The following is a 26,945-nucleotide window of genomic DNA, read 5'->3' as shown; positions in this document are numbered from 1 at the left end:
GCCCTTCTCTAATAGTGCTTTTCCACATATGACAGTTGAATCCAGATTCCCTCCCCGAAGTAAGGAGGTGAAGGTCAGATCAGCCCGTGGAGGAATCTTGGGAAAAGGAGCAAGACATGTTTTCCTCTGGGGTGGTGAAGATGCCCTTCTCAGAAATAGCACAAGATTGGTGCTTGGACCAGAGATGGAGCTCCTCAGAGAGGGGTGACAGCCTTCCTCCCCCTACCTCATGTCACCCCACCCCTGGTCCCCTGACCTGGAGCCTATCAAGACTAAGGACACTTTACTTTAGGAACCACGAGTGGACTCCTCAAAGCCTTAGGGGCATGAACCAGGGTGAGAAGCCATTTTGCTGGGGCAGGTGGAGGCAGGGAATAGAAGACGACCCCATTTCCCCCCAGTCCAAAGTAGGTCCAATCCCAGTGGGAAGGAGGGCAGCTCCTCCCCACACACCCCCCAATCCTCAGAGGAGCAAAAAGCCGTATGATCAGGACTGGTTTCCACCTGGGCCCAACCTCGACTTCCAGCAAGGTACTGTCTTGCAATCAAAAGCAGTGTCAGCTGACTCAGACAAGGTAAGACTTAAGTGGTTTTTTTTTTTTTTTTAATTGAAGTATAGTTGATTTACAATATTGTGTTAAAAAAAAGAAAAGAAAAGAAAAGAAAGAGTTCCCATCCTGGCGCAGCAGAAACGAATTGGACTAGGAACCATGAGGTTGTGGTGTTCCCTCTCTGGCCTCGCTCAGTGGGTTAATGATCTGGCATTGCAGGGCAGTGGTGTAGGTCACAGACAGGGCTTGGATCCCACGTTGCTGTGGCTGTGGCGTAGACTGGCAGCGGTAGCTCCGATTGGACCTCTAGCCTGGAAATATCCATAGGCCGCAAGTGCGGCCCTAAAAAAAAGTACAATATTGTGTTAGTTCTAGGTGTACAGCAAAGTGATTCAGTTATATATATATATATTTCAGATTATTTTCCATTATAGGTTATCACAAGCTGTTGAATACAGTTTCCTGTGCTATACAGTAAATTCTTATGGATTACCTATTTTATGTATATGCATTTGTTAAGTGATTTAAAAATCCTTCTGGGATTTGATCCTGGATTGATTCTGGGACCCCCCCCCACTCCCCCACCCAAAAGATATCAAAATCCATGGATGCTCAAGTCCTCTATATAAAATGACATAGTCCTCTACAAGTTCAGAGGCAAGCTTCTCAACCCTCCCTTGGCTTCCAGCCCTAGAGAGCACTCAGCCTGGTCAGTGAGGTCTGGAATAGTTAATGCCACTGGAATTTTCAAAACCATTCCAAGGTAATCTTGCTGTGCCACTGGGTTAAAGTACTAGAGGAGCATTGTTTGTAGGTAAATATGCAAAAGCAACGTAGGAAGGAATACTGTAAACAAACTACAGCTTAGGAACACATTAGAAAGGAAATACACAGAGGAGCAAAGAATTATATATTTGGTGCACTTTCGTACTCTAGAAAATAATAAAATAAAGCAGGGAATCGAGCAAACAAAATCAAAGCAAACAAAAGACAAAATGCCATTTGAATGGCAATAAATGAGAACAGCAAGAAACAGAATTATCCCAGCTGCAAATCACACTGGTGACAGACAGCAAGGAAGGACCAAAAATACTAACGCAGAGGGAAAGACAAAGATGAAAGGCAAAAGGCACAGACAACCCACCTGAGAGCCAGTTCGTATAAACAAAGCAAAACGTAGTCTTTTTCTTAAGCTTGAAACACATGACCAGGGGAAAAAAATGATAATTTAGAGAAGTACCAAGTATTCTGCCAGGTCAAAAGGAAGCAAAACAATAGAAAATTAAAAGGTATAAAGATGGTTAATTAAAGTCTAGAAAGATTCCAAATAAATTTCATTAAAGGAAAACCAAGACAAAGTAATACTGCTTTTTACAGACCATGTTGGTAAAAGTGGAAAAGATTGATAAAACCTAGTGTTGACAAGGTATAAAATAGGTGTTTATATATAGCATTGGATAAAACTATCATTTTAAAATACAAATGCCAGAGTTCCCGTCGTGGCTCAGTGGTTAACGAATCTGACAAGGAACCACAAGGTTTCAAGTTCGATCCCTGGCCTTGCTCAGTGGGTTAAGGATCCGGCGTTTGCCCTGAGCTGTGGTGTGGATCGCAGACGCGGCTCAGATCCTGAGTTGCTGTGGCTCTGGCGTAGGCCGGTGGCTACAGCTCCGATTGAACCCCTAGCCTGGGAATCTCCATATGCCGCGGGAGCGGCCCAAGAAATGGCAAAAAGACAAAAAATAAAATAAAATACAAATGCCACCTTACCCCAACATCTTCCTTACTAGACAAATACCTACACACCCACACCCACACCCACACACACACTGAGGATAGGAATATGTACAAGGAAGATCTTTCCAGAGTCTTTACTAATTGTAACAAAAAAAAAAATCTAAATTTTTTGTAGAGAATTGGTTTAACTTATGAATCATCTATATAATGAGAATAATAGGTATTCAGTGTATAAGTTAGGATAGAGGAACTCTATATTTGTTTATATAAAAAGACCTGTAAGATTGATCAAGTGACAAGCGTGGTATTTAATAACACTTATAAGATGAACGTCTATGTTTCTAAAAAGGATATAGCTTATATACACATAAAAATTTATTAAAAACCCGCAATGAACTGTTCCTAATGATTGCAGCTGAATGAAACCAAGCATTTTGGAGTAAAAGTGGTATTTTATTTTATACCCCCCATTCCATTTGAAATTTTAATCACATGCTCGTATTTCTTCTTTGTTTTTAATGATACAAGACTTTAGAAGTTTTCCATTAAAAAGAACTAGGTATTTTTTAAGTTTTAGGTTTTTTATGGAGAAAAGTCCTTGACTTGAAAAATGGACTCCTCGTGGACTGTTTCCCTTACGGTTTAGCGTTGTGAAGATTTCATTCTGAAACGCACACCATTACTTTTACTGACAACTCATAAATTATACAATTATATTGGAACTGGTGTTGCATTATTTTATTTGGTTCACATAAAGAAACATGAATAAAATATAGAACTATAATTTAAATCTGAAACGTGTTATTAAAAATGACACGCCAGGCATTCATTTTGCTACATGATGCAAACGGAATATTTTCTTCTCCTAGAACTTGCAATCGAGGCCTTCTGAAAAGACCTTCTTTCCTTTTTGGAGAGGTATCAGAAGGCACCTGGGATCTGGGAGGGTTTTTTTCTTCTTCTTTTTTTTTCCTGTCTATTTAGGGCCGAATATGGAGGTTCTTAGGCTAGGGGTCAAATGGGAGCTACAGCTGCCAGCCTACACCACAGCCACAGCGATGCCAGATGTGAGCCACGTCTGTGACCTACACCACAGTTCACAGCAACACCCGTTGAGTGAGGCCAGGAAATGAACCAGCATGCTCATGGATACTAGTTGGGTTCATTACCACTGAGCCACAATGGGAACTCCCAGGCGTTTTCATTATACCATGAACTGACAAGTTGCAAACCTGAACTTGCATAATCAGTCTGACTTCTTAGAGAATAATACCTACCACAGGCTTCTCATATAGTACAATTGTTTTCTCTCAAATTATGCTTTGTTATCTGAGACGCCAATTAATGATTATTCATAACACAATATGACTCTTGTTAACATAATTATTGAAACAATGAGACTCTACAAATAGTGATTTCAGCTGCTCCCAGAATCTCTGGATATTTCTACAGGACATTGGGAAACTGTTATCATTGACAAAAATGCGTATTAATGATTTTTTATCGGCTTATCCATCCTCTCTTCCAGCGTAGAAGCTTAAATGCAAAGTCAGTGGAAGCCAGTTGACAATAACTTTTGGAAGTTTTATACTTAAGGTGAACTGAATAAAAGGAAAAGGGACCTGACAGAGCTCCTGAAGTGTGTTTTGAAGTGATAGTGCTGACCAGAAAGATAATTAGTCAGGAGGATTTCTACAGCACATCAACTGTCCTCAAATTCACAGGAATTACGTTTGGAAGGCGCCTGGGTGGTGGTGAGTGAGCAATGAAAATCAGCAATGTATTTATTGTTACTTGGATTTTAAGGAGAAGCACCATCCCTGAAAACTGGATTACACGTATCTATAAAGGAGAAAACAGAAACAACACAAAAAATCAACAAAAAACCCCCTACTACCTGTGTCCAAAGTCTCTTATGAGAACTGAATCAAATCATATTTTTAAATGTTTTTCCCTTTGGTTCTATCCAGTTACGTGGAGGGTTTCTTCCCCCTTTTTGGAGGTTTAAGGTCTTCTGCCATCATTCAGTAAATGTTCTATGAGAATAGTTCTACAAGCAGATGGGTTTTTTTTTTTTTTTTTTTTTGATGTGGTTGTGGGAGAAGGTGAGCACCATGTCTTACTCCTCCGCCTTTATCTTTCTCTTTTAAATTATATTTATTTATTTATTTATTTTTGCTTTTTATGGCTGCAGCCTCAGTACATGGAGGTTCCCAGGCTAGGGGTAGAATTGGAGCTACAGCTGCCAGCCTACACCACAGCCACAGCAACACTAGATCTGAGCTACACCACAGTGTAGACCTACTACAGGTCTACACAGTGTAGATCTCACGGCAACAAAAACACAGACATTTGCACACACTCGCCCCTCTTCACTCACCCACTCACCATTTAGAAAACCTTAGGAATAGACTTACGCTGTGTGAGGCAGAGAAACAACTAGAAATATGAGAGCTGAGGGAGGCTGGGTTCGTGTAATTGGTGACAATGTCACAGGCTCCTACTGACTCTGGATTCAAGATGGTAGACTCCATGGGTGTCCAGTCTACAGCTCTGCTTTTTCCCTCTTTCCCATTAGGATGGACTCCTCTTGCCCTGTGGAGTCAGTTTCCAAGATACCATCTTCCCAGACACTCAAGAGAACAGAAGAAAGATTTCCTGCTCTATCCCATTTTTAAACTGTTCCCAAGGGCAGTAACTGGTGACTTTCTCCAGGGACTGGGAGATCCAAGAAGACAATAAGGTAAGCATTGGCTGTACCCTGAGCCATAGCAAAATGAGAGAATAGGTACTTGGTGTATGAATTTTGCGACCAAGTCAAGTGTACTCTTCCAGAAGGCCAGACCTAAGAACATTCCCTTCGTTCATCCCCTCCCTTCCAGCAGGTAACAAACCTCATAAACTTGAGATTCCTGAGGCTTTATGATTTGGCATGGGGGTCCCCACAAAGTGAGGGTACAAGATGGAATGACGGTTGGCACACTGTGCCTGAGTTTCCCCTTCTGTAAAGTGGAAATAGTTGTGTGTGTGCCCTAAGACTGATGCAATAGGATTTAACTCTTTAGGAAATGTACACATGTAAAGCCCCCAGTGTAGCACTTGACAGAGCAAGCAATCAATGTGTGAGCTACTGCCATTACCATTAGTAGTCCTATTACTTCTAGTGGTATTCGTATGATTATTGTTATTGAGAGCATAGGGCTGTAAGGAATTTTCTAAGAGGAAAGACAAAGTGCTCAAGGGAATGAAATGAAAAAATGGCCATAGTTAACACCTCCATGATTCTTATCTACAGTTATTGAGGTGTGGAGGTATAGGGAAACGAAGCTCGTTGTAGAGCATAGGGCATGAATATACAGAAAGGATCTTCCACCGTGGCGCAGATGCCAAAGTTACAGGGACATTTTGAGGCCTGTCACTTTCCCAAGGCAGTGTCATTACCATGGTTGGGCTGGGGCGATTGTGGGACCAATTGAGGTGAGGCGGTGGCCCACCACACACAGTCCCTCATCTGAGATGCTTTTAGGGCCATGTGACAGGTGGCTGAAGAGAGTTCTGACGTGGGGATGTGGGTGTCCTTTTTTTTAACATATAGGTTAAGCAGACATATTAGGAGGCTTCCTTTTTTCCACTTGGGGGAAGTGTCTCTTTTGCCGGGTAGGTTGGCCTGAGGTAGTGACCTTGTTCTTCCAAACCTCCTCATCCTCCTCCCTGGGCTTCCTGGAACCTGGAGGCCATCTTCATGTTCTTTGCAGAGAAACTGTTTCCAGATGTGCAGGAAAATCATTGATTGTTGAATTTTTCTGAGTGCTTGCCCTATGGTTTGCTCCCAACTTGGCTCTAAGCCCCTGGTTTTGGTGGTAGTGGTCAATTTTTCACTCTTCATCTGTATAAAGCACCCACTCCACAGAGACCAGGACCCACCAAGTGTGAGCCTGAGTATCCCCAGCCTGGGTCAGACCTTAGCTTGTTCCAGATGAAATCATTTTAGCTTTGGTCCTTTGGCTCTTCATTTTGTAGGAGTTTGTGTATATTTCTAAATTCTTGGTAGCAATAGACATATCAAGAGATCAGACATTGTTCCAAAAATACCTCGTGGCTACCAAGTTGGGAATTGAAGATCACAGAGTGAGATGAAGCGTTATGGACAATCACTTACTCTTTACTTAAAAAGAAAAAAGAAAAAGAAAAGCTAAAACTTCTCTGCTTGTTCTGTGTGCAGAGGTGCATCCTATTTTCTCTCCGACCCGGGACAAATACATCATGTTATGTCAGACACTGTCGGTGTTTTGTTCTATGATGGCGGGTGCTCAGTCTTAGGAGGGATCGGAGCAGGTGTTCAGGGTACCTTAAATTTTTTTCTTTTTTTTTTTTTTTTGTCTTTTTTGTCTTTGTTGTTGTTGTTATTGTTGCTATTTCTTGGGCCGCTCCCGCGGCATATGGAGGTTCCCAGGCTAGGGGTTGAATCGGAGCCGTAGCCACCGGCCTACGCCAGAGCCACAGCAACACCAGATCCGAGCCACGTCTGCAACCTACACCACAGCTCACGGCAACGCCGGATCGTTAACCCACTGAGCAAGGGCAGGGATCGAACCCGCAACCTCATGGTTCCTAGTCGGATTCGTTAACCACTGCGCCACGACGGGAACTCCCCAAATTTTTTTCTTTTATTGTATTGAATTATAGTTGATTTACAAAGTTTTAATTTCTGCTGTGCAGCGAAGTGATTCAGTTATACACATATGCCTTCTTTTCCATATCCCTTTCCATTATCATTACCACAGGGCACTGCATGCGGTTCCTTGTGCTGTACAGTGGGACCTTGTTACTTATCCATCGTGTAGGATATACTCGTGTGCACTTGCTAATCCCAAAGTCCCACTCCATCCTTCCCTCAACACAAGTCTGTTGGCAACCACAAGTCTGTTCTCCATATCCATGAGTTTGGCAACCACAAGTCTGTTCTCCATATCCATGAGTTTGTTTCATAGATACTGTTTATTTGTGTGATATTTAGATTCCACACGTAAGTGCTATCTTATGGTATTTGCCTTTTGCTTATTTCATTTAGTACAATAATGTCTAGGTCCATCCATGTAGCTGGAAAGACATCATTTCATTCTTTTTATGGCTGAGGAATATCCCATTATATGTATGTGTGTGTGTGTGTGTGTGTTTATGTGTGTGTGTATCATATATGTATGTGGCATATATATCTCTTACTCTTTATGTTATTTATCTGTGGGTGGACATGTAGTTTCTTCCATGAATCCTACTGCTATGAACATATGGGTGCATGTATCTTTTTGAATTTGTCCAGATGGATGCCCAGGGACGGGATTGCTGGATCATATGGCAACTCTATTTTTAGTTTATTAAGGAACCTCCATACTGCTTTCCATAGTGGCTGCATCAATTTACATTCCCATCAACAGTGCAGGAGGGTTCCCTTTACTCCACACCCTCTCTAGAGTTTGTTAATTGCAGACTTTTGCAGGGGGTGTCATCCCCATGGTATGCAAAGGTTCCCCAGACCAGGGGTCAGATAGGGCCACAGCAGTAACCTCAGCAGTAACCTGAGCCACAACAGTGACAATGCTGAGTCCTTCAGGGACTCAGCCCACCAGGGAATTCCTATTTATAGACTTTGAAGGATGGTCATTCGGACTGGAGTGAGGTGACACCTCATTGTCTTTTGATTTTCATTTCTTTCATAATTAGCATCATTGAGCATCATTTCATGTGCCTGTTGATCTGTATTTCTTCTTTGGAGAAATGTCTATTTAGAGATCTTTTGCCCCCTTTTCTTTTTCTTTTCTTTGTTCCTGTTCTGGCCGCCCCGAGGCAGATGGAAGTTCCCTAGCCAGTGATCTGTTCTAAGCCCCAGTTATGACCTGCAGGGCACCTGTGGCAACACCAGAGTCTTTAAAACATTGTGCTGGGCTGGGGATCAAACCTGCATCCTGGCTCTGAGAGATGTGACTAATCCCCTTGGCCAGAGCAGCAACTCCTCCCAGTTTTCTGTGGGGATATTTGGTTCTTTGTTACTGAGTTGTATGGTTTGTTTGTGTATTTTGGAGGTTAATACTTTGTTGGTCATATTACTTGCAAATATTTTCTCTCAGTCCACAGATTTTTTTTTTCCTTTTGTTTCCAGTTTCCTTTGCTGTGCAAAAGCTTGTAAATTTTATTATTTATTTTTGCTTTTATTTTTATTGCCTAAGGAGACTGTCCTAAGAAAGTATTGGTACAATTTATGTCAGAGAATGTTTTGCTTATGTTTGTGGACTGCTTTTTAATGCCCTTTTCATCTACTCATTACAATAAGAAATTTCGGCAGCCAGATCAAACACAGAGACTTCCTGCTCATTCGAGCTTTTCTCTTATTGTGTCCTACACATCAACTTGACCCCTCCCACTTTGATGTCTTAGATTGCTCTCCCATAGCATGTTTTAGTTTTCAAAGACCTTCCATACACATACCCTTGCACGATGTGATCCCCAGTGCCATCAGACTGGCATCAGGGCTTTCCTTCAAAACATAATGAAGCAGCTTCAAAAGGTAAAGGCTACCACCTTGGTATCAAGTGGTGCTGGGCTGTCTTAACGGGGTCAGTTTTGAGGTGTGTTGGTCTTTGGGCCAGTGGAGAAGGGATGAATACCAGTCCCGGGGACCATGAGCGATGAGGGCATCACTGCGTGCTCAGTGAGATGTGATGGACAGTGCTGGAGAGGGTCCATGGCAGAGAGGGGCAGAGTGGGCTGCATGCCGCATGGCTCTAACCAGCATGGGGGTGGCGGGTGCCCTCCATCTGTTCGAGGACTGGGCTTCCCAGGGAAAGCAAAAGAGCCATTTGAAGAGGTGCTTCATCACACCTCTTATTCACAGCTCTGTTTCTGTGACAGTTGTTCATGTGAGTCCCTCACAGCCTTTGCACCCAATTTTGGTGACCTTCATTTATGAAGAGGCCAAGGAAGCTTGAGTATTTTTTCTAACATGATGGGGCACAAGACAAAACCCAGGGTTGGGCAGGGCTTCTGTTTAGGCAACAATCTCCTGTGGTACTCCTGAGTCACCTTTCAGGCTGATGGGCCCAGGTGGCCTGGAACCTCACTGTATCATTTGGAGAACTAGAACCAAGAGGATCAATCTAGAAAAATGGAAAGACTTCTCATGACTGATTAGCTCACACAGTCTGCAAGCTGGAGGTCCAGGAAAAAGAGTGGTGTAGTTCCAGTCCACGGAAAAAGGGCTAGAACCAGGGAGCCAATAGTGTGAGTCCTGGTCTGAATGTGAAGGTCCATGGAAGCTGCTGTCTGGGGACAGGAGAAGATGCTTTTCCAGCTGAAGCAGAGGGTAAGAATTCACCCTTCCCCAACCTTGTTGTTGTCGTCAGGCCCTCAAGGGATTGGATGATGATGCCCACCCCCAGTGGGGAGGGGCTGCTGCTGCTGCTTCTTCTTCTTCTCCTTCTCCTTCTTCCTTCTCCCTTCTCCCTTCTTCTTCCTTCTTCTTCCTTTCTTCTTGTCTTCTTTGTTTCTCCTTCTCCTTCTCTTCTTTACTCAGTCTGCCAACTGAATCCTGATCTCTTTCATAAACACCCTTGAAGTCACACCTGGAAATGCTCTCTGTGCATCCCTCAGCCTGGTTCAAGTTAACACAAGAAATTAACCAGCACACTCACCTGTAGTTGAAGTCAACCAGGTGCCTGCAAAGCTGGTCTTGCTCTCTTTGGGGCGTGTGTCACAGAGGCTCCTTTGCCAAAGGTCCTGGGATAGAGACCTCTCTGCTCCTGCAATTTTTGTTTCTTTCTATGGCCGCACCTGTGATATGTGGAAGTTTGCCAGCTAGGGTTCGGTTCGGAGCTGCAGCTGAGTCCTAGGCCACAGCCAAGGCAAAGGTGGATCCAGCAACCTCTGTGACATAGGCCACAGCTAACAGCAACTTGAGGTGAGGAAAAAAAAATTATATAGATGCTTATGACTTCAATTTTAAGTGAGTAGGGCATGAAGGTTGTTTTTCGAAAGGGTTCTAACTTGATAGAGATTCTTATGCAAGTATTTATAGGTTAGATGATGTGATATCAGTGATTTCCTTTAAAATACTCTTTTATTTTCTTTAAATACTCTTTTAAATAATAGTTGTGGAAGGGCCAGTGGGTACATGAAACCAGAAAGGCAGAAAGCTGGGAATTGTTGAAGGTGAGCAGTGATGGGGAATGTGCAGGTTTACTGTACCCACCTCAGCTTGAGTGTGCGTTTGGTAATTTTCATAACAGCAAGAATCCTTTTATATCTGAAGAAATGAAAATAGGAGCTGGCAGACATGACATCAGCTAATAGGAAGACCAGGTTGCTGATGTGTCTGTCTTTGCTGCTAATATGGACTATGAAAATCATGAAATCCAGAGGTCCCGTCCTGGCTCAGCAATTAGCAAACCAGACTGGCATCCTGAGGACAGACTGGCATTCTGAGGTCGCAAGTTCGATCCCTGGCCTTACTCAGTGGTTTAAAGATCCAGGGTTGCCCTGAGCTATGTTGTAGATTGCAGACAGACACGGCTCAGATCCCACATTGCTGTGGATCTAGAGTAGGCTGGTGGCTACAGCTCCGATTGGACCCCCAGCATGGAAACCTCAATATGCTGCGGGTGCCGCCCTAAAATGACAAAAAAAAAAAAAAAAAAAAAAAAAAGAGAGAGAGAGAGAGAGAAGGAAAAAGAAAAGAAAGAAAAGAAAATCCTGAAATCTTTTATAGGCCAGCAGGAACCACGCTATACAATGCCCTCTACTGGCCAACCTGCCTGGCGCAACAAACAGTCCTCTTGAAAAGAGGAGATGGAGCAATATACAATACTTTTTTTTTTGTCTTTTTTTTTTTTTTTTTTTTGGTCCTTTTAGGGCCACACCTGGCGCATATGGATGTTCCCAGGCTAGGGGTCTAATCAGAAGTGTAGCCGCCGGCCTATGCCAGAGCCACAGCAATGCCAGATCTAAGCCGTGTCTGCAACCTACACCACAGCTCAAGGCAACACTGGATCCTTAACGCACTGAGCGAGGCCAGGGTTCGAACTGCAACCTCATGGTTCCTAGTTGGATTCGTTAACCACTGAGCCATGACGGGAACTCCAACACTTTCTTTATCCCATAACTTAGTCCCATGTTTTTATATAAGTATTTAATTTTCCCTTATTAAATTGTTTTTATAAAAATTCCAAATGTTACAAAATAGAGTACAACAAACCCCTAGGTACCAGGTATTCCGCTTCAATAGCCATCAACACTTTGCCATAATTGTTTCATCAATCGTCTTTCCTTTTTTAATGCTAAAATATGTCAAAGCATTCAAGCAAATCCAAGTGTTTGAGTCATAATGCCATGAAGTACTTCATGAGGCACCTAAAAAGAAGAAAATATTCTCTCACATAACCATAATGCCATGAACCCACCCAACAAAAGTATGAAAGCCAACTTTATAAAAGTTCCTCAAATCCTTAAACAGTCTTTCTGACTACTTTCTTCCTTATACACTTTCTTATTATTTGAAACACTGTATAAGGTGATGTGACTTAGATCCTTTTTATGTTTCTTTGACACTTGAACCTTCCCCTCACTCTTTCCTTTTTTCTTCCCATGCCATGGGGGAGCTTAAAAACTGTGTCTGAAGTCCTGAAGAATTTGCCACATTCTGAATTTGGTTGCAAAGCCATTTCTTAACCCCATGGCCGGGTTTTCCAGAGGAGCCTCCTTTGATCTAGTGGAGCACCCTGTACTGCCTCATTTGGTGAGCCTGGTGGTTTTATACCTGTGTCCACATGACCCTACTCCTCCCTTGGATCCAGGTAAAGAAAGTAACTAACCACTTTGATCCCCAAGAAACAGGTTTTTCTCCAGGGGAGGTCCCTAATGGATTTCCAAGAAGAGCAATTCTCCCACAATCCAGTTAGAGAAAGAGGAACTGGGAGGGCTGTGTAGGAGCTCTGCCTGGAAAGGACAAAAGTTGATTGTTTAAGGAAAACAAAACAAAACAAAACAGTATTTGTGTTCCAGAAGAGGAAGCTCCATTGCAGACAAAGGACTTGCTGAGGCTTACCTGTAGAGGCTTCTATCTCTTATTGCAAGGCTCATAGCAGGAAGCAACCTGGGTGCTCAGATGTACTTGCTTAATAAGATTTTTACTGATTTGTTCCTCTACATGGAAAGAAAAGTCCATTGTTATGGTCTGGAGAAATGGGCAAACATTTTCCAGGGCTCGGAGGAGCTTGAAAATGTAACGAAAAAATTCTCATTGTCTTATCTGCCTAAGATAAGTTATAGCAGAGGACTGAAACAGAGCAGGGCTGCTGGTTAGTCCAACTACACCCTTCATTTAGCTGTCACTGGTGATTCCCCTCAGGTTATTCCTATTCATATACGCTCCTTACTTCTTGAGAAAGGGCCCTCTCTTGCCTTTAAAACATTCCTTATATTGCCCGTTTTTTAGTGTTGTAGTTAAGCACATGGACTCTGGATGTTTTATTAGGTTTTATTAAAATTTTTATTTTTACTTTTAATTGAAGTTTAGTTCATTTACAGTGTTTCAAGTATAGAGCAAAGCGATTCATTTCTATGTATTTATATATGTTTGTGTGTGTGTATATATGTGTCCTTTTTCAGATGCATTTCCATTATAGGTTACTCCAATATATTGAATATAGTTCCCTATACTCAGTTCCCAAGTGGGTCCTTATTGTTTATGGTATATCCAGTAGTGTGTATCTTTTAATCCCAAAGTTCAAATTTATCCCTCCCCCCTTTCCCCTTTGATAACTGTAAATTTCCTTTCCATGTCTGTGTGAACTCTGGACTCCTGGCTCAGTCACCTTCTGACCCTGTGATCTTGGATAAGTCAATTCACTTCTCTGTACCTCAGTCCTTTGTCTCCAAAATGAGGATCACAGTAGTATGTACCTATTTTGAAGAGTTGTTTGGAGACTTAATAAAGATAACATGTGCAAAGTCTTTACAGCGGGTCTTGATCCACAGTACCCAATGCATAAATGTCAGCAGTTGTTAATATTATCTGGCAACCTTTTCTGTAAGTCAGCTTGCCAGGAATATGAACTATTTTAATGTTTCTTTCTTTCTCATTCTTTTTTTTAAATTAATGCAGCATAAGGAAATTCCTAGTCCAGAGATTGAATCGGAGCTCCAGCTGTGATCTGACTTTGGCTTTCAAATCACTTATCAAGGATTTCCAAAAATTTTTTTTTTCTTTTTTTTTTTTTTGCTTTTTAGGGCCATGCTTGTGGCATGTGGAGGTTCCCAGGAAGGGGTCTAATTGGAGTTATGGCTGCTTGCCTGTGTCACAGCCACAGCAACACAGGATCCAAGCCATGTCTGCAACTTATACCAGAGCTCACAGCAGTCCCAGATCCTTAACCCACTCAGTGAGGCCAGGGAGTGCAGGGATTGAACCCACAACCTCATAGTTACTAGTCCGATTCATTTCCACTGAGCCATAATGGGAACTCCTAAGACTATTATTAAAAAAAAAAAAAAAAAAAAGTGGAGAGAGAGAGAGGCTAGAAAAGTTCCCAGATCACTAAATTTCCTAAGTAACTCCTGTGAAGGTACAATCGACAACGAAAGTGCAAATGAAGTACAAAGAAAATGCAGAAACCTGCGGAGCAATCAAGACAATTGACAAGCATGGTTTTAAGGAGTCCCTGTCTGGAGTAGGCTTTAGCCTGGAACACGGAGAGAGGGGGTCAGCGAGGCACCTCCTTGCCTAGCACTGCTTTTCTCCTGGGCCCCAAGTTTGAAAAAACACGCTGCCTGAGGCGACCAATCCAGTGCAGGCATCTTCCCACCATCTCGGGCCCCGCCTCCTGCCGCCCCTCCCCCTCCAGGCCGCACGTGCCTGGGGGGTTGGGAGGCGTTGCCTGGATACCTAACGGTTGAGCGGAAAGATTCTCAACTGCCTACTTTGCCACTTGGCTCTGAGCGAGACGGTGGTGCTAACCTAGAGCGCTTGCCTGTGTTGGGCTCAGGACGCGGGGAAAAGCCAAGGGGGAGGTGTGGTGTGCCTGAACCCCATTGGCTGGAAGATGAAGAAGTTTTTTGGCTTCGGCAGTAAGACGACCGTGCTGTCCGCCGGCTCCTCCGGGGAGGGCAGTAGTGGAGTCAACCAGCTGCCCGGGTACCATGTCCGAGACAAGGATCTCGGGAAGATACACAGGGCAGCCTGTGAGGGCGATGTGGCCAAAGTGGAGCAGATCCTGCTGCTCAGGAGAAATGGCCCCAATGATAAAGACAAGAGGAACAGGTAACCAGGTGGCCAGGAGGGGGACGAGGGTGGGGGCAGACCTGGGAGGAGCCCTCCTGTCAGTTTTTCCTCAGAGGCTCCACGGACATCTACAGGGCGTCTAGTGCCCAGTAGGTTTATAGGCACCAAAAGCAGAAGCTTTAGCTGGTTTCAAAACTGCCCATAATTCCCCTTAAAGATCACTTCACTGACGGTTTTAAAGTGATTTTACTGAATGAATACCTGCACTTATAGGAACAGAGTTCAACATAAACGGTATTTCATTTTTATTTTTTATTCTTGTCTTTTGTTTTTTATTCTTATTTTTTTTTTAGAGCTTCACCTGCAGTATATGAAGGTTCCGAGGGTAGGAGTTGAATCAGAGCTATAGCAGCTGGCCTACACCACAGCCACAGCAATGGCAGATCCAGCCCTATCTGTGACTTAGGGCAATGCTGGATCCTTAACCCACGGAGTGAGGCCAGGGATCAAACCCGCGTCCTCACGGATACTAGTTGGGTTTGTTAAACCCTGAGCCTTGACAGGAACTCCAACAGTATTTTGGTTTTAATGTACACAATTTTATATTTGTAGTTTTATTTTTATTTTATTTTGGTTTCATCCATGGCATGTGGCATTTCTTGGGGCCAGGGATTGAATCCCAGTGGCAGCTGGACCAGGGATGCCTGCATGCTGCAGGCATGGCCTGAGGACACATAAAGAAGAAGTCCCCTCAAATAGAGGAGTTTCCCTGGTGGCCTAGAGGGCTAAGGATCTGGCATTGTCACTGCTGTGGCTCAGATCGGTGTTGTGGCATGCGTTCACTCCCTGGCCCTGGAACTTCTGCATCGTAGAGGAGCAGAGAAATAAAAATATTTCAATATGGAAAGTGAGGACAGTATCAGAAGAAGACACAAATGCCTATTCATACCTTTTTTTATGCTGACAAAGACCTTCCTAAGAATGACTCCAAATGCAAGAATTTTAGAGGTTGATTTAATAACATAAAAAATTTAAAACCCGCTCTATCAGAAAATAAGATTAACAAAAGAAAACACAAAGGCCTTTACCAAATTTACAACAGAGTTGTATCAGACAGATAATGTATACATACACACACACACACACACACACTCACACACACACACTATAATCATTTATAGAGACGTCATTGAAATCAACAAGGGAAAAAAAACCTCTAATTTGCAATTTGGGCAAAGTGGCTTTTTGTACATCTGTAAGTGACCCTTGGATGTAGGAAAAAAAATATATAGTGTTGCTGGTAAGAAAAGGAATTTAAAAGAGGAATGAAATACCATTTTCTTTTATGTGAAGATAAAGAACTGTGGTACTTGTACTTACCGGTGCTTCAGGTTTAAGTCACTTTTTGACTTTTCTTTTTCTTTTTCTTTTTTTCTTTTTGAGTGTGCCAGCAGCATGAGGAAGTTTCCAGGCCAGAAATCAAAACTGTGCTACAGCAGCCATCCAAGCCACTGCAGGGACAACACCAGATCCTTGACCTGTTGCTCCACAAGAGAACTCCACTTTTGACTTTTCAAAGAAGCACTTTGGTGATAAGTACCCCATTATAAAATGTATATCCCCTTTACACATCAATTCTATGTATACACATTAGACATAAATCCTTAGAGATAACTAGAGATAAATTAGAGATAAATAACATGGAGTGTGCTTTTCTCAACACTGTGTAGAACAGCAATGTATTAGGAGGAACTCGAAAAAAGGACTCTGTAAGTAAAATGCAGTGCATCTGGTGTGGAGCAACATGTGACCTTGGAAGGTGGCTCAGATAATAGCTGTATGTTGACCTGCAAAGGTGTACTTTGGTAAATCATTGAGAAAATCAATTGGATTACGTATAAACACAAGAAAACTGTGGTCTTATCTAAATCAAAAATATGTACCAGAATGGAACAAAATTTACTTCTGAGCATTTGTATTACACATGAAATTTTCATTTCCTTTTTAAAAATTAGGTAATTTCTTCAATCACCCTGTAAAAAAATTCTAGTAACTTCTTGTGATGAATGAAATAATTCTGGGAAAGAGCAATGATATGAATCTTGCATATAGAAACATAATTTCTCCCTTGCCATTTTTTCATTTTTTTTGTTTTTTTTCTGAAATTTTTGGGGGATTGCTATCTTCTGACCAGTCTTAGTCTCTTCAGAAGTAAAGGCAGGAGTTCCCTTGTAGTGCCTGCCACAGGTTAAGGATCGTGTTTGAGCCCTGCCTGGGAACTTCCACCCGCCATGGGTATGGCCAACAAAAAAGGAAAGGGAATCTTTTTGTAGATTTTACTTGGTATATATTTAATTATATACATGTATTTTCAATCACCTTTGGCTTATTTACATATGATATGTAAGTGATTATAGATTAGTCATTTTACTTTGCATTTTTTGGAAAAGAAAAAGTAGTATAAATGATGCATATCATTATTGCAAGCGTTTATAAGGTACTGGTCATGTGCTTATAAAACAAAAAGTAAACAATAAGCATGTGTAAATGGTTATTAATATGGCAAAAGTATTGCCTTACTTTTCTAGATGTTTTGCTTAGAAATACTGAACACTCCAACTATATTTATTTATTCTTTTAGTCTGTTTGTTAATCCAGTATGACTTGAATACCTATTTTGTGGCAGACATATTCTACTCAGGGCCCTTCATCTATCTCCTAGAACCCTGTCATCCTTAAAGAATTCATATTGCCTCCTATGAGCAAGGAGAGAAATTTAAAGTTAAAGCATTGACTTAATCTCAGTTGAAGCTTATCTGCCCTTCTTACACACAAAAGCTTTTCTGACGGAAGGAAGTTGTAAAAGATAACCTCTACCTGTCCTTTTGAAAGCTGATAATACTAATAATGATCTTTGGAAATGATGGATTTCATAAATCTATAATTCCAAATGATGAATAAAATGAGCCATGCCTATTCACTGGAATCCTGAATTTTCTGGAGCTTAAAGTTCCCTGAAAAGCAGAATAAGAAGTACTTTTTTAAAAAAGTTCTTGGCTTATTTAGTTATTTAATTCTCCTTCCCCATAATGCTTTTGTTTATCATCATCATCATCATAATTATTATTATCATTATCATTATCATTATTGTCTTTTTAGGGCCACACCTGTGGCATACGGAGGTTCCCAAACTAGGGGTCAAACTGGAGCTGTAGCTGCTTGCCTACAGCATAGCCACAGCAATGTGGGATCTGAACTGCATCTGCAACCTACACCACAGCTCACAGCAACGCTGGATCCTTAACCAAGGCAGGAATCGAACCTGGGTCCTCATGGATGCTAGTCATATTCGTTTCCGCTAAGCCACAGTGGGAACTTCCTGTTTTATTACTTTTTAAATTGAAGAATATTTGATGTACAGTGTTGCCCATAATGCTTTTAGGAAGTAAAATGTATTTCAGTGCCAGCCATGGGACTAGAATGGCAGTAGATCTGTTGTATAGACCATTATTTCACTTAATCCATAAGGCACCATGGACTGTATGATGCCCTACTCTTTTATGTACCAGTACGAAATTTTAGGAGTTCTCTTGTGACAGAGCAGGTTAAGGATCTGGCGTAGTCACTGCAGTGGCTTGGCTCGCAGCTGTGGCAGGTGTTTGATCACTGGCCCTGGAAATTCCACCTGCTACAGGTGCAGCCAAAAACAAAACAAGACAAAACAAAAAAGCCTAAAGAAATTAAGAAATGTTGCCAACTCACAGATCTAGAGAACAAGCTGGTGGGTACCACAGGGTAAGGGAAGGGGAGGGGCCAATATGGGGTAAGAGGACTAACAGGTACAAACTATTAGGTTTAAAATAAGTAATAAGGATATGTTGTACAGCAGGAATATGGCCAATATTTTATAATAAATATTAATGGAGTATAGACTTTATAATCTGCGCATCTGTATATTGTATCAGTATACACATATAACATCTGTTTTTATTGACGATTTCAATTTCAATTTAAAACACAGAAACTGGAGTTCCTGTTATGGCGCAGTGGTTAATGAATCTGATTAGGAACGATGAGGTTATGGGTTCGATCCCTGGCCTAAACTCAGTGGGTTGAGGATCTGGCATTGCTGTGAGCTGTGGTGTAGGTTGCAAAAGGGGCTCGGATCCCACGTTGCTGTGGCTGTGGCATAAGCGGGCAGCCACAGCTCCCATTCAACCCCTAGCCTAGGAACCTCTATATGCCACAAGTGTGACCCTAAAAAAAGACAAAAAAGATCAAACAACAACAACAAAACTAACAAACAGGCAGAAACTTCAGACAAAAGACATCAGGATAATTAACAGAATAGAAAAATTGAGAAATGATAAAAAATTAGTGCTGCCAATTATAGTTCTAAGACATTGTGAATTATCAATTGTATTCCAAAGTCAGAGATGCTTTACTCAGATTCTGTTGATGGGGAAATGGAGGCACAGAAAGGCTGAGTGACAGCTGAGAAGTGACAGAGTTCAAGTAGAATTCAACCCCAAGTGGAGCTGAATCTCTAGGTGATGTTTTTTTCTTTGGAGATGCTATTCTTTCATTGATGTGCTTGCTGAGTGATAAGAGCTAAGAAGTATTGCTCTTTCTTTAGAAGCAAAGTAAGTACTTCTCTTAAAGGGAAAGGAACAGCATATTTCTGAATGTTTACTTCATTGTATGTTTTGAAATAGGACAGTGCAATGTCCTAAAAAGCCCACTCATTTTGATAGGACTGCTCTGCATCTGGCCTGTGCCGGTGGCCGTCCAGCAGTGGTGACTCTACTGGTAAAGTGGAAATGCCAGCTTAACATCTGTGACAGTGAGAACAGGACAGCACTGATAAAGGTATGTAGTGGCCCACCATGTTACCAGGAAATGCATTTGATTCATGACTTAGAGTGAAAATGTGTTTATCTCATTTCAGTCTAAGGCGTTGGTGAAACTTGTGGAATGTTTCCTTTGAATTCTCAGAACTTACCACCTGTTTCTTGGCATAATTACTCACAGGCTGTCCAGTGCCAGCAAGAAGAATGTACCAGTATTCTGCTGGAACATGGTGCCGACCCAAATCTTGTGGATGTCAAGGGCTACACGGCCCTCCACTATGCTGCCTTTGGTCCGAATATCTCCATCGCAGCAAAGCTGCTTTCGTACAATGCTAACATAGAAGCAAGAGACAAGGTATGGCTCAACTAACTTCCTTTTTAAATACAAGCGGTTGTGGGTTTTGACGTACATGTGTTTTATTTATAATACTATGTATACTGAGTACTATGCATCAGGCCCTGTTACATGGGAAAGCACATCAGAGGCTAGAAAAGGTGGTGCCCACAGAAAGGGCAGAGCTTGGTTTCCCAGCCACTCTTGACCCCAGAAGGAAAAACTTCCCCTTAGGAGGGAAGGCTCAGCCTCCACCCATTCACTGGGTCAGCACTGAACATTTAGGAGACGGATGAAGAAATCTGCATTTCAGGCTGCTCTTAAAGAATCAGTCTGGTCCCCCTTGAGCCCTTAGGATTGTTTGGTCTGCAGTCAGAGGCCAGCCCTTCTAGGTGGGGCCTGGGTTCCCTGTGTGCTGTCCTCCCCTGAGTTCTTCACGTACCCAGGTCACCGACTTTGCCTCCTGAAGCATTTAGGAGTTAACAGTTCCTCTTGGACAGTTTCTTCTGATAGAAATTTGAAGATTGTAATGCCTGACTATATTAATTTGTAGTCTAGTTCATATTTTACAATAATCTCTCAAGAATGGGACGTTAAAACTTATACCTTGCTGTTTGTTTTTTTGTTCGTTTGCTTGCTTGCTTGTTTGGGGCATATGGAAGTTCCTGGGCCAGGGATGGAATCTGAGCTGCAGCTGTGACCTAGGTCATAGCTGCGGCAAAGCTGGCTCCCTAACTCACTGCGCTAAGCTGGGGATCGAACCCTCCCAGTCTCAGAGAAAGCACCCGATCCTTAACCCTCTGGGCCACAGCAGGAGCTCCATCAACTGCTTTGAAGAACTCTCTTTCTTTACCTATACATGTAAAGAATCAATTCCAATTGGAATATCTAGCAACCTTAGGAGGTTAATCATGGCAGTCGTTGGATAGGTTAGGCATACTGCAGACAGCATTAGATCATTCTCCTCAGCATTGTTCCTTAAAAATGCAATTGTCTTAAGGGCTATATTATTATCTTGGAGTATTGTTTAGAGTCCTGATAGAGCAAGAAAATAACTACACTTATGGTCTACCTGAAAAATACTGTGAGAGAAGCAAAACGCTCAGAACCAGTAACTATTGGAAGTGAGTTTTGGAGACTGAGACTTTGCAGTTAACCTTTCGAGGAGGTAGAGGAGGAGCGTTTTAAAGAGAAGGAGCACTGAGAAGGAAGGGGGTCCTTTTTATGGACTTTCTGTAATATCCACTTAAGTTCAGAGACTCTTTTCTATGTTTTAAATTCCATTTATAAAAGTACACTATAAATTGTACACTATAAATTTTGTACACTATAAATTGTTTTTGCTGTTTTACAGGATGACCTGACTCCGCTTTTACTTGCTGTCAGTGAAAACCAACAGCAAATGGTGGAATTTTTATTACAGAAAGAAGCCAACATACATGCAGTTGACAAGATGAAAAGGTATAGTAGTTCATTCTGAAGGAAGAAAGTGTGGTGCTGTTCTAGAGTGGTAACGGAAAGATGAAATCAATAGGTATAACTTATCCTCAACACGTCATCAGTTAGGGAAACAAAGCAATTATTCTGACTGGGTAGCATGAAAATCACTAGATCGCAGGATATTTGTTTTCCTGTATCATATCCACTACGGTCACTTTCGACCTGATTTTTTGGGGTCATATGATCTTACAAGAGCTGAGGGATTTCATATTAGTCTTATAAAGTTTGGACTCTAAGTTTTAATTTACACAGTATTAAATTTCTGATTGCATTTTTAATACTATTTTAACCTCTACTTTGTATATATTTTTCCTTAAAAGATGCATATGAAACATAAAGGAGTTGGTTTTGACTTTTTCAATTTTTTTGGCCACACCTGCGGCATGCAGAAGTTCTGATCCAGGCATCAGATCCTCACCACAGCTATAACCAGAGCCATAGCAGTGACAGTGCCCGATTCTTAAGCTGCCAAGACGCAAGGGAACTCCTGAATTTGTCATTGGAATGAATCTTTGCTTTACATTGCTTTCTTTGAGGAATAGTGGTGATATTATGTTATACTATCTGCCCGTTAATCCCTACTACCAGATATTATGGACTCATCACTTTTATCCTTTTTTAGTTCTAGTATAATTTGGTGTTTTTATTTTTTTATTTTTAATTGATAAGTTAAAGGAGGAATGATAGCTTTGATTGAATAAGCATTTCCTTTAAGGAAAACAAGTCATAGGTGGGTGATTCAGGGGGAAGAGATGGGCTTTAGATTCAGACTGGGTTTAAGTCCTAACCTTCCTACTTGTTAGGTGTATGACCTTGGGAGCTGTACTTCCTGTCAAGGAACATGTTTCCTGATAGGCAAAGAGAGGATGGTAATATATCCTTCAGGCATGGATGTTGATAAGAAAGATTCTATGTCCTGTTTTTAATTTAGTGCCCAACACATTCTTAGCAGCATCATTAACAGTGACCACGATTGCTTTCATTGGCATTATTATTATCGTTACTATTGTTATTATTACTCTTACTCTTACTATTGTTTTAAGCCTGCAGATAGCTTTTCCTTAGCCTGACCTCTAGCTGACTTTGAAGCAAAATGTTTGAGTAAGGAAGAAATGGGAAAATCTTCCTTTAAATACTTACTCACTTCAGATAAGTGACCTCAGCATAATTTATTGTCCATCAGTGACTTTAAAGTAGCCACTTCTCTCACATGCTATTCCAGCAGGGCAGAAGACTTCTTTTTTGGCCCTTCATTCTAGCTTTGGATGTAATTTACAAAGGTGAACACTTGGGCATGTAAATGGTCAATTCTACATGGATGGGCAAGATATTAACTTGATAAAACATATCAAAAGAGCTGCTTAATTCAGTTAACTAGAGTTCTGAAGCTTGAAGCTCTCTCTCTGTATTTTAGAACAGCCCTCATACTTGCTGTAAATTTTGCATCATCAAGTGTAGTCAGGCTGCTTCTTGAGCAAGGCGTTGATATCTCTCCTCAAGATTGCTATGGACGGAATGCAGAAGACTATGCTGTTATCAAGGGTCATCAAATGTAAGTGTTTACATTAAAGTACCATTTATATCCCTGAACTGAGGTGACAAATCATTACCAGTTCCTTGTTATGTGACAGGTGAGAATTCAGTTTGATGCAGGTGGCTTGGGAATGCCTTGGAGATACTCCACGTCATCAGCTGGACACCAGGCCAAAGGCCAGCCTAGTTTGATGTGGCCTGGGCACAGGATTCTTGATTCCAGCGCTCTTAAGGCCTTGATCTTTAGGATGCTGACATTGTCTATTTCATTCCAAGTGTAACCCCTATGCATGGAGCACAAAGAGTGTCCCATCTCTGATTTTTTGAACTGGCTTTTTGGGTCTGAAGTGTTTAGTTTAAGCAGAAAATCCTATTTTTTGTTGTTGTTCCCTCGGGGACTTCCTTTTCTACTCTCCCACTTGACTTTTCCAAGAACCTAAGTGAGGTCAAAGAGACAGTCCTCCTCCACAGTCATTAGGAGGGAAAAAGTGATGTTCCGATCATTCCATTGTTTCCACTGATTCCATTACTGCAGCATTGCTACGAAAACTGGCCTTCACAGGGTCTCCTTGGCAGCTGAATCTCTGGAGTCTAGGTGTTGTTCTGTAAAGACCTGACTTAAAATCATTTTAAAGGAAAAGAAAAAAGAAACCAGTCCTGCAGTCAGGTCATGATGGATCTCTTCTCCCAGGATGCCCTTGTTGATCCAGGTTCCTCTAGCTTCATGGTGCCCCACCCTTAGGCTGAAAAGCGACACCGTTTTCAGTTCTCCCACAGAGGCTTGTGGCTCAGTCTCTGTTCCATAGCATCGGCACCCAGTCTGGCAGCTGGGCCTCCTAGCTTTAACCAAGCACACCCTGCACCCCACTGCCCAAGCCTTATGTGGAGTGCACATCGTAGCCCAGATCTTCACAAGGAGTTATCCGTGGAGGCTTTTGGTTGTCTTTTCTCCCAGCAGATGTTAGTGGGGACCATTTTAGGCTGTCAGATTCCAGTGATACTGCAGGGAGAGATCAGACTTTCCTTTCTCCTTTGGTACCAGACCTGAACCTTAAGGCTGCATTCTATCCTATGGAGCAGTCTTCTTAGGTTGTGGAAGGTCCCATGTCATCCTTCCCAGACTAGTAGGTGCCAGCTGGCCTGAGAGTCCATAGGTAAGCTCGGCCCCTCCAGTCATGTTTCCCACTGTCCTCAAAATCTTCCAGATGCTTTCCATAGGTGTCAACTTTCAGCATACTTTCAGATTCTCATTCCTAAGGACTCCATTCACCAGAAATCCCTGAGTCTCGAGTAGGTTAGTTGGCCATGACTCATCAGTGCCCAGCCTACAAGTAGGGTTATGTCTTCCATGTAAATTGGAGATGACCATGGAGCTGAAGCATCACTCTAGTGCAGACCTGCTGGTTCAGAGTTTGAGTAGATAGAGAAGGAAACCGTAGTGGTCCAAGCCAGGTCCTGACTTCTATTAGGTTTCTGCTCTTGGTGCGATTAGCTACAATAATGGGGGACCAGGATGTTCTCTAATTTAATGAGGCCATATATTTATAGATAAATTCACTTACAAATGATCTCATAGCTGAGATCCCTAAATGGCAAACCACAAAGAGAGAACAGCTAATCACCATAATTAGAAACATTTTTTTTCCCTGAAACCTGCAATGTTGGACTATTATACCTATGAAAAACACACATTGGGTTTTCTTTGGGATTCCAATATACCTCTAGTGATAAAGTTCAAGAAGGAATGATTCTATTCTTTCGGTCTCTCTATGACGTTTTTGAGGATCTATTATCTCCTCAAATCCTCCCAATGCCCTTGTGAATCGAGGCAGTGAGACTCCAGTGTCATAGAAGAAGACGTTGAGCTGAAGAGATGCAACTTTTCCAGGAAAAAATAACAGTTAGTTACAGAGCTAGGATTTCTCAGCTGCAGATACTTTCCATGTATCAAGCTTTCCCTAGTTAATTTATTGCACTTTCCTGCCCTCAATTCAATGACTACTTCACCGTGCTTTATTTTACTCTGTAATTAGATGCTAAGTAAAATACTTGTAAAACATACAAATTTGAAGTATATGGGACAGCTGAAGTTTTCACATTAGCTCTGATATTGTCAGACATCGAAGAATTTAATATATATGGTAACTGGTTTTTACATGAATATTACATAGTAATATTATTTACCATATTCTTTTATACATAGAATGCACGACCTGATTTTGAAATATAAAGGAGAAAAGGAACTTAAAACACCTTCTCGAGACAGTATACTAGGTAAGACAGCTGATAGTGAATTACTTTTAGTGATCTTACCATAGAGAAATTAAGAGTGAGGATATTTTGATAATGAAAGAGCAGTGAAAAGAACCTTGTGTAAATTGCTTCCGTTTTGGTTTTTTATGTTTTTAGTTAATTAAATTTTTAATACTATAGCATTCAAAATTCTTTAAAAAATCAATTTATGTAATGTAATATCAGAGACAGTGTTGAAAAGAAACGAATGCATTGAATGCATTTAGCTATGGACCTTAAATCCTGTAAATAACAAAAAATTTTTTTTCTTTGATGGTTCCTTTAAAGCCAACCCTGAAGCACATGGAAGTTCCCAGGCTAGGGGTCTAATGAGAGCTGGAGCTTCTGGCCCACACCACAGCCACAACAATACCGGATCTGAGCAGCATCTGTGACCTATGCTGCAGCTTGGGGCAACCTCTGATCCATAACCCGCTGAGCGAGTCTAGGAGGGAACTCCCATCCTCACAGAGACAACCCTGGGTGCTTAGCCTGCTGAGTCACAGGGGAAACTCTTTTTTTTTTTTTTTTTTTTTTTTTTTTTAATGGCTATATCTGGCCCAGGGATTGAAACAAAGCTGGAGCTGCAGAAATGCCAGACTCTTTAACCCAGTGTGCCAGGCCTCGAGTTGAGTCTGCACCTCTGCAGTGACCCGAGCTGCTGCTAGATCAAAAAGAATTCTACGTTAGTGTGTTGCATTTGCTGTATAATCACATCATAACAAGTCGGTCTTGTTATAAAAATGGCCCTTTACTTTTTACAACACACGGATTGCGTTTCATAGATGAGTACTAGTCATCGCATGGTGATTCGTCTCCGCACAAAAGTTACCTTCTTGGACTTCCCGTGCGGCTCACAGCAAAAAAAAGTTACCTTCTTTAAAGCTGGGAACTTAGCAGTTGATTCCTGGTGCTATAAACAAATGACAAAAAGACAAGAACTGCAGAACTGAGCTGGTGCTCAGCATACCAGTAAGAGATTATTTTTGAAAGCTACCTGCCAATAGTACAGAAGTCGGAAAAGCAATGCCTGGCCAAGAAGCGCTGGTTTTCTTCATGGGAAAATTCATACTCTAGAATGTGTTATTCATCATCAGGATTCTCTCTCTTTTTAAAAAATTCTGGTTAAAATATGGTTGTTGTTTGAGTCACGTTATGTTCTGACATCACTGTTTCATCAACCCCTTTATAACTTTATTCAAATAGATCGCACAGCAGAGGGACCTCCAAGGCAGACATCAGGAGAAACGGAGTCAAAGCAAGGTATTCGGTGAAAGGACCTGACTGTAATTCGGTATAACACATTCATCCAAATCATACCAATTTCATGTAAATAATGGAATTGTTTCAGCGGTTCTCCAAACCGCACCAGGGTCAGTCATTCACTACAACTCCCAGGATTCAGACATAGCGAAAGGAAGGAGGGAGGAAAGAAACACATGAAGTGGGTGATTGTGGAAGTAACGAGGAAATTGGGGAGAACGCCTTGCAAGGGGCTTCAGTGTATTTGCACTGAAACCCAATCAGATCATCTTGCTTATCCCAGGTGATGAATTCCACACACCAGCTCTGATGAGAAATGAATTGGACATTCAACTGAAGTGCCATCCCTAATGGGTACTTCCTAAATTCGAGAGCAAATTGAAGATGATGATAAACGCTTGGCAGTATAATGGGGTCTATGATGCCGCGGTATTGCATGAAAGAGAGGCTCTCACTTTATCCCCTTGGGATCATGATCCGTTCCTCTGATTGGAAACGACTTTTCTCCTCATCAGCCAGCATGTTCACATTGCTGTGTGTGCACTTCGCTAGTGCAAAATCATTGGAAACATAACATTCCTTCCTTTTGAAATCTTAACTGCGTGTTTTGTTAAACC

At 41.8% G+C, this 26,945-nt stretch overlaps 1 protein-coding gene across 1 annotated transcript; it reads left to right on the top strand.

Annotated features, from left to right (window-relative positions):
* Nucleotides 327-26,339, top strand: LOC102162774 (putative ankyrin repeat domain-containing protein 19). Its single transcript, XM_021078203.1, has 8 exons — nucleotides 327-575; nucleotides 14,321-14,595; nucleotides 19,311-19,425; nucleotides 19,588-19,761; nucleotides 21,095-21,201; nucleotides 22,655-22,792; nucleotides 24,977-25,047; nucleotides 26,272-26,339. The coding sequence occupies exons 1-8, from the start codon at nucleotides 327-329 to the stop codon at nucleotides 26,337-26,339; spliced, it is 1,197 nt and encodes a 398-aa protein (XP_020933862.1).

Source organism: Sus scrofa, chromosome 17 (genome assembly GCF_000003025.6).
Source record: "Sus scrofa isolate TJ Tabasco breed Duroc chromosome 17, Sscrofa11.1, whole genome shotgun sequence".
NCBI lineage: Eukaryota > Metazoa > Chordata > Mammalia > Artiodactyla > Suidae > Sus > Sus scrofa.
The sequence above is the reverse complement of the archived record's forward strand: the minus strand, read 5'-3'. Positions and strand labels throughout refer to the sequence as shown.

What these genes read in the sequence shown, in the direction of transcription:
- LOC102162774 (XM_021078203.1), top strand. Translation starts at nt 327, where the DNA reads ATGAACCAGGGTGAGAAGCCATTTTGCTGGGGCAGGTGGAGGCAGGGA. An exon ending in TGTCAGCTGACTCAGACAAG is followed by an intron (nt 576 to 14,320) that starts GTAAGACTTAAG and finishes TGTTGGGCTCAG; the next exon opens with GACGCGGGGAAAAGCCAAGG. An exon ending in TTCTCGAGACAGTATACTAG is followed by an intron (nt 25,048 to 26,271) that starts GTAAGACAGCTG and finishes TTATTCAAATAG; the next exon opens with ATCGCACAGCAGAGGGACCT.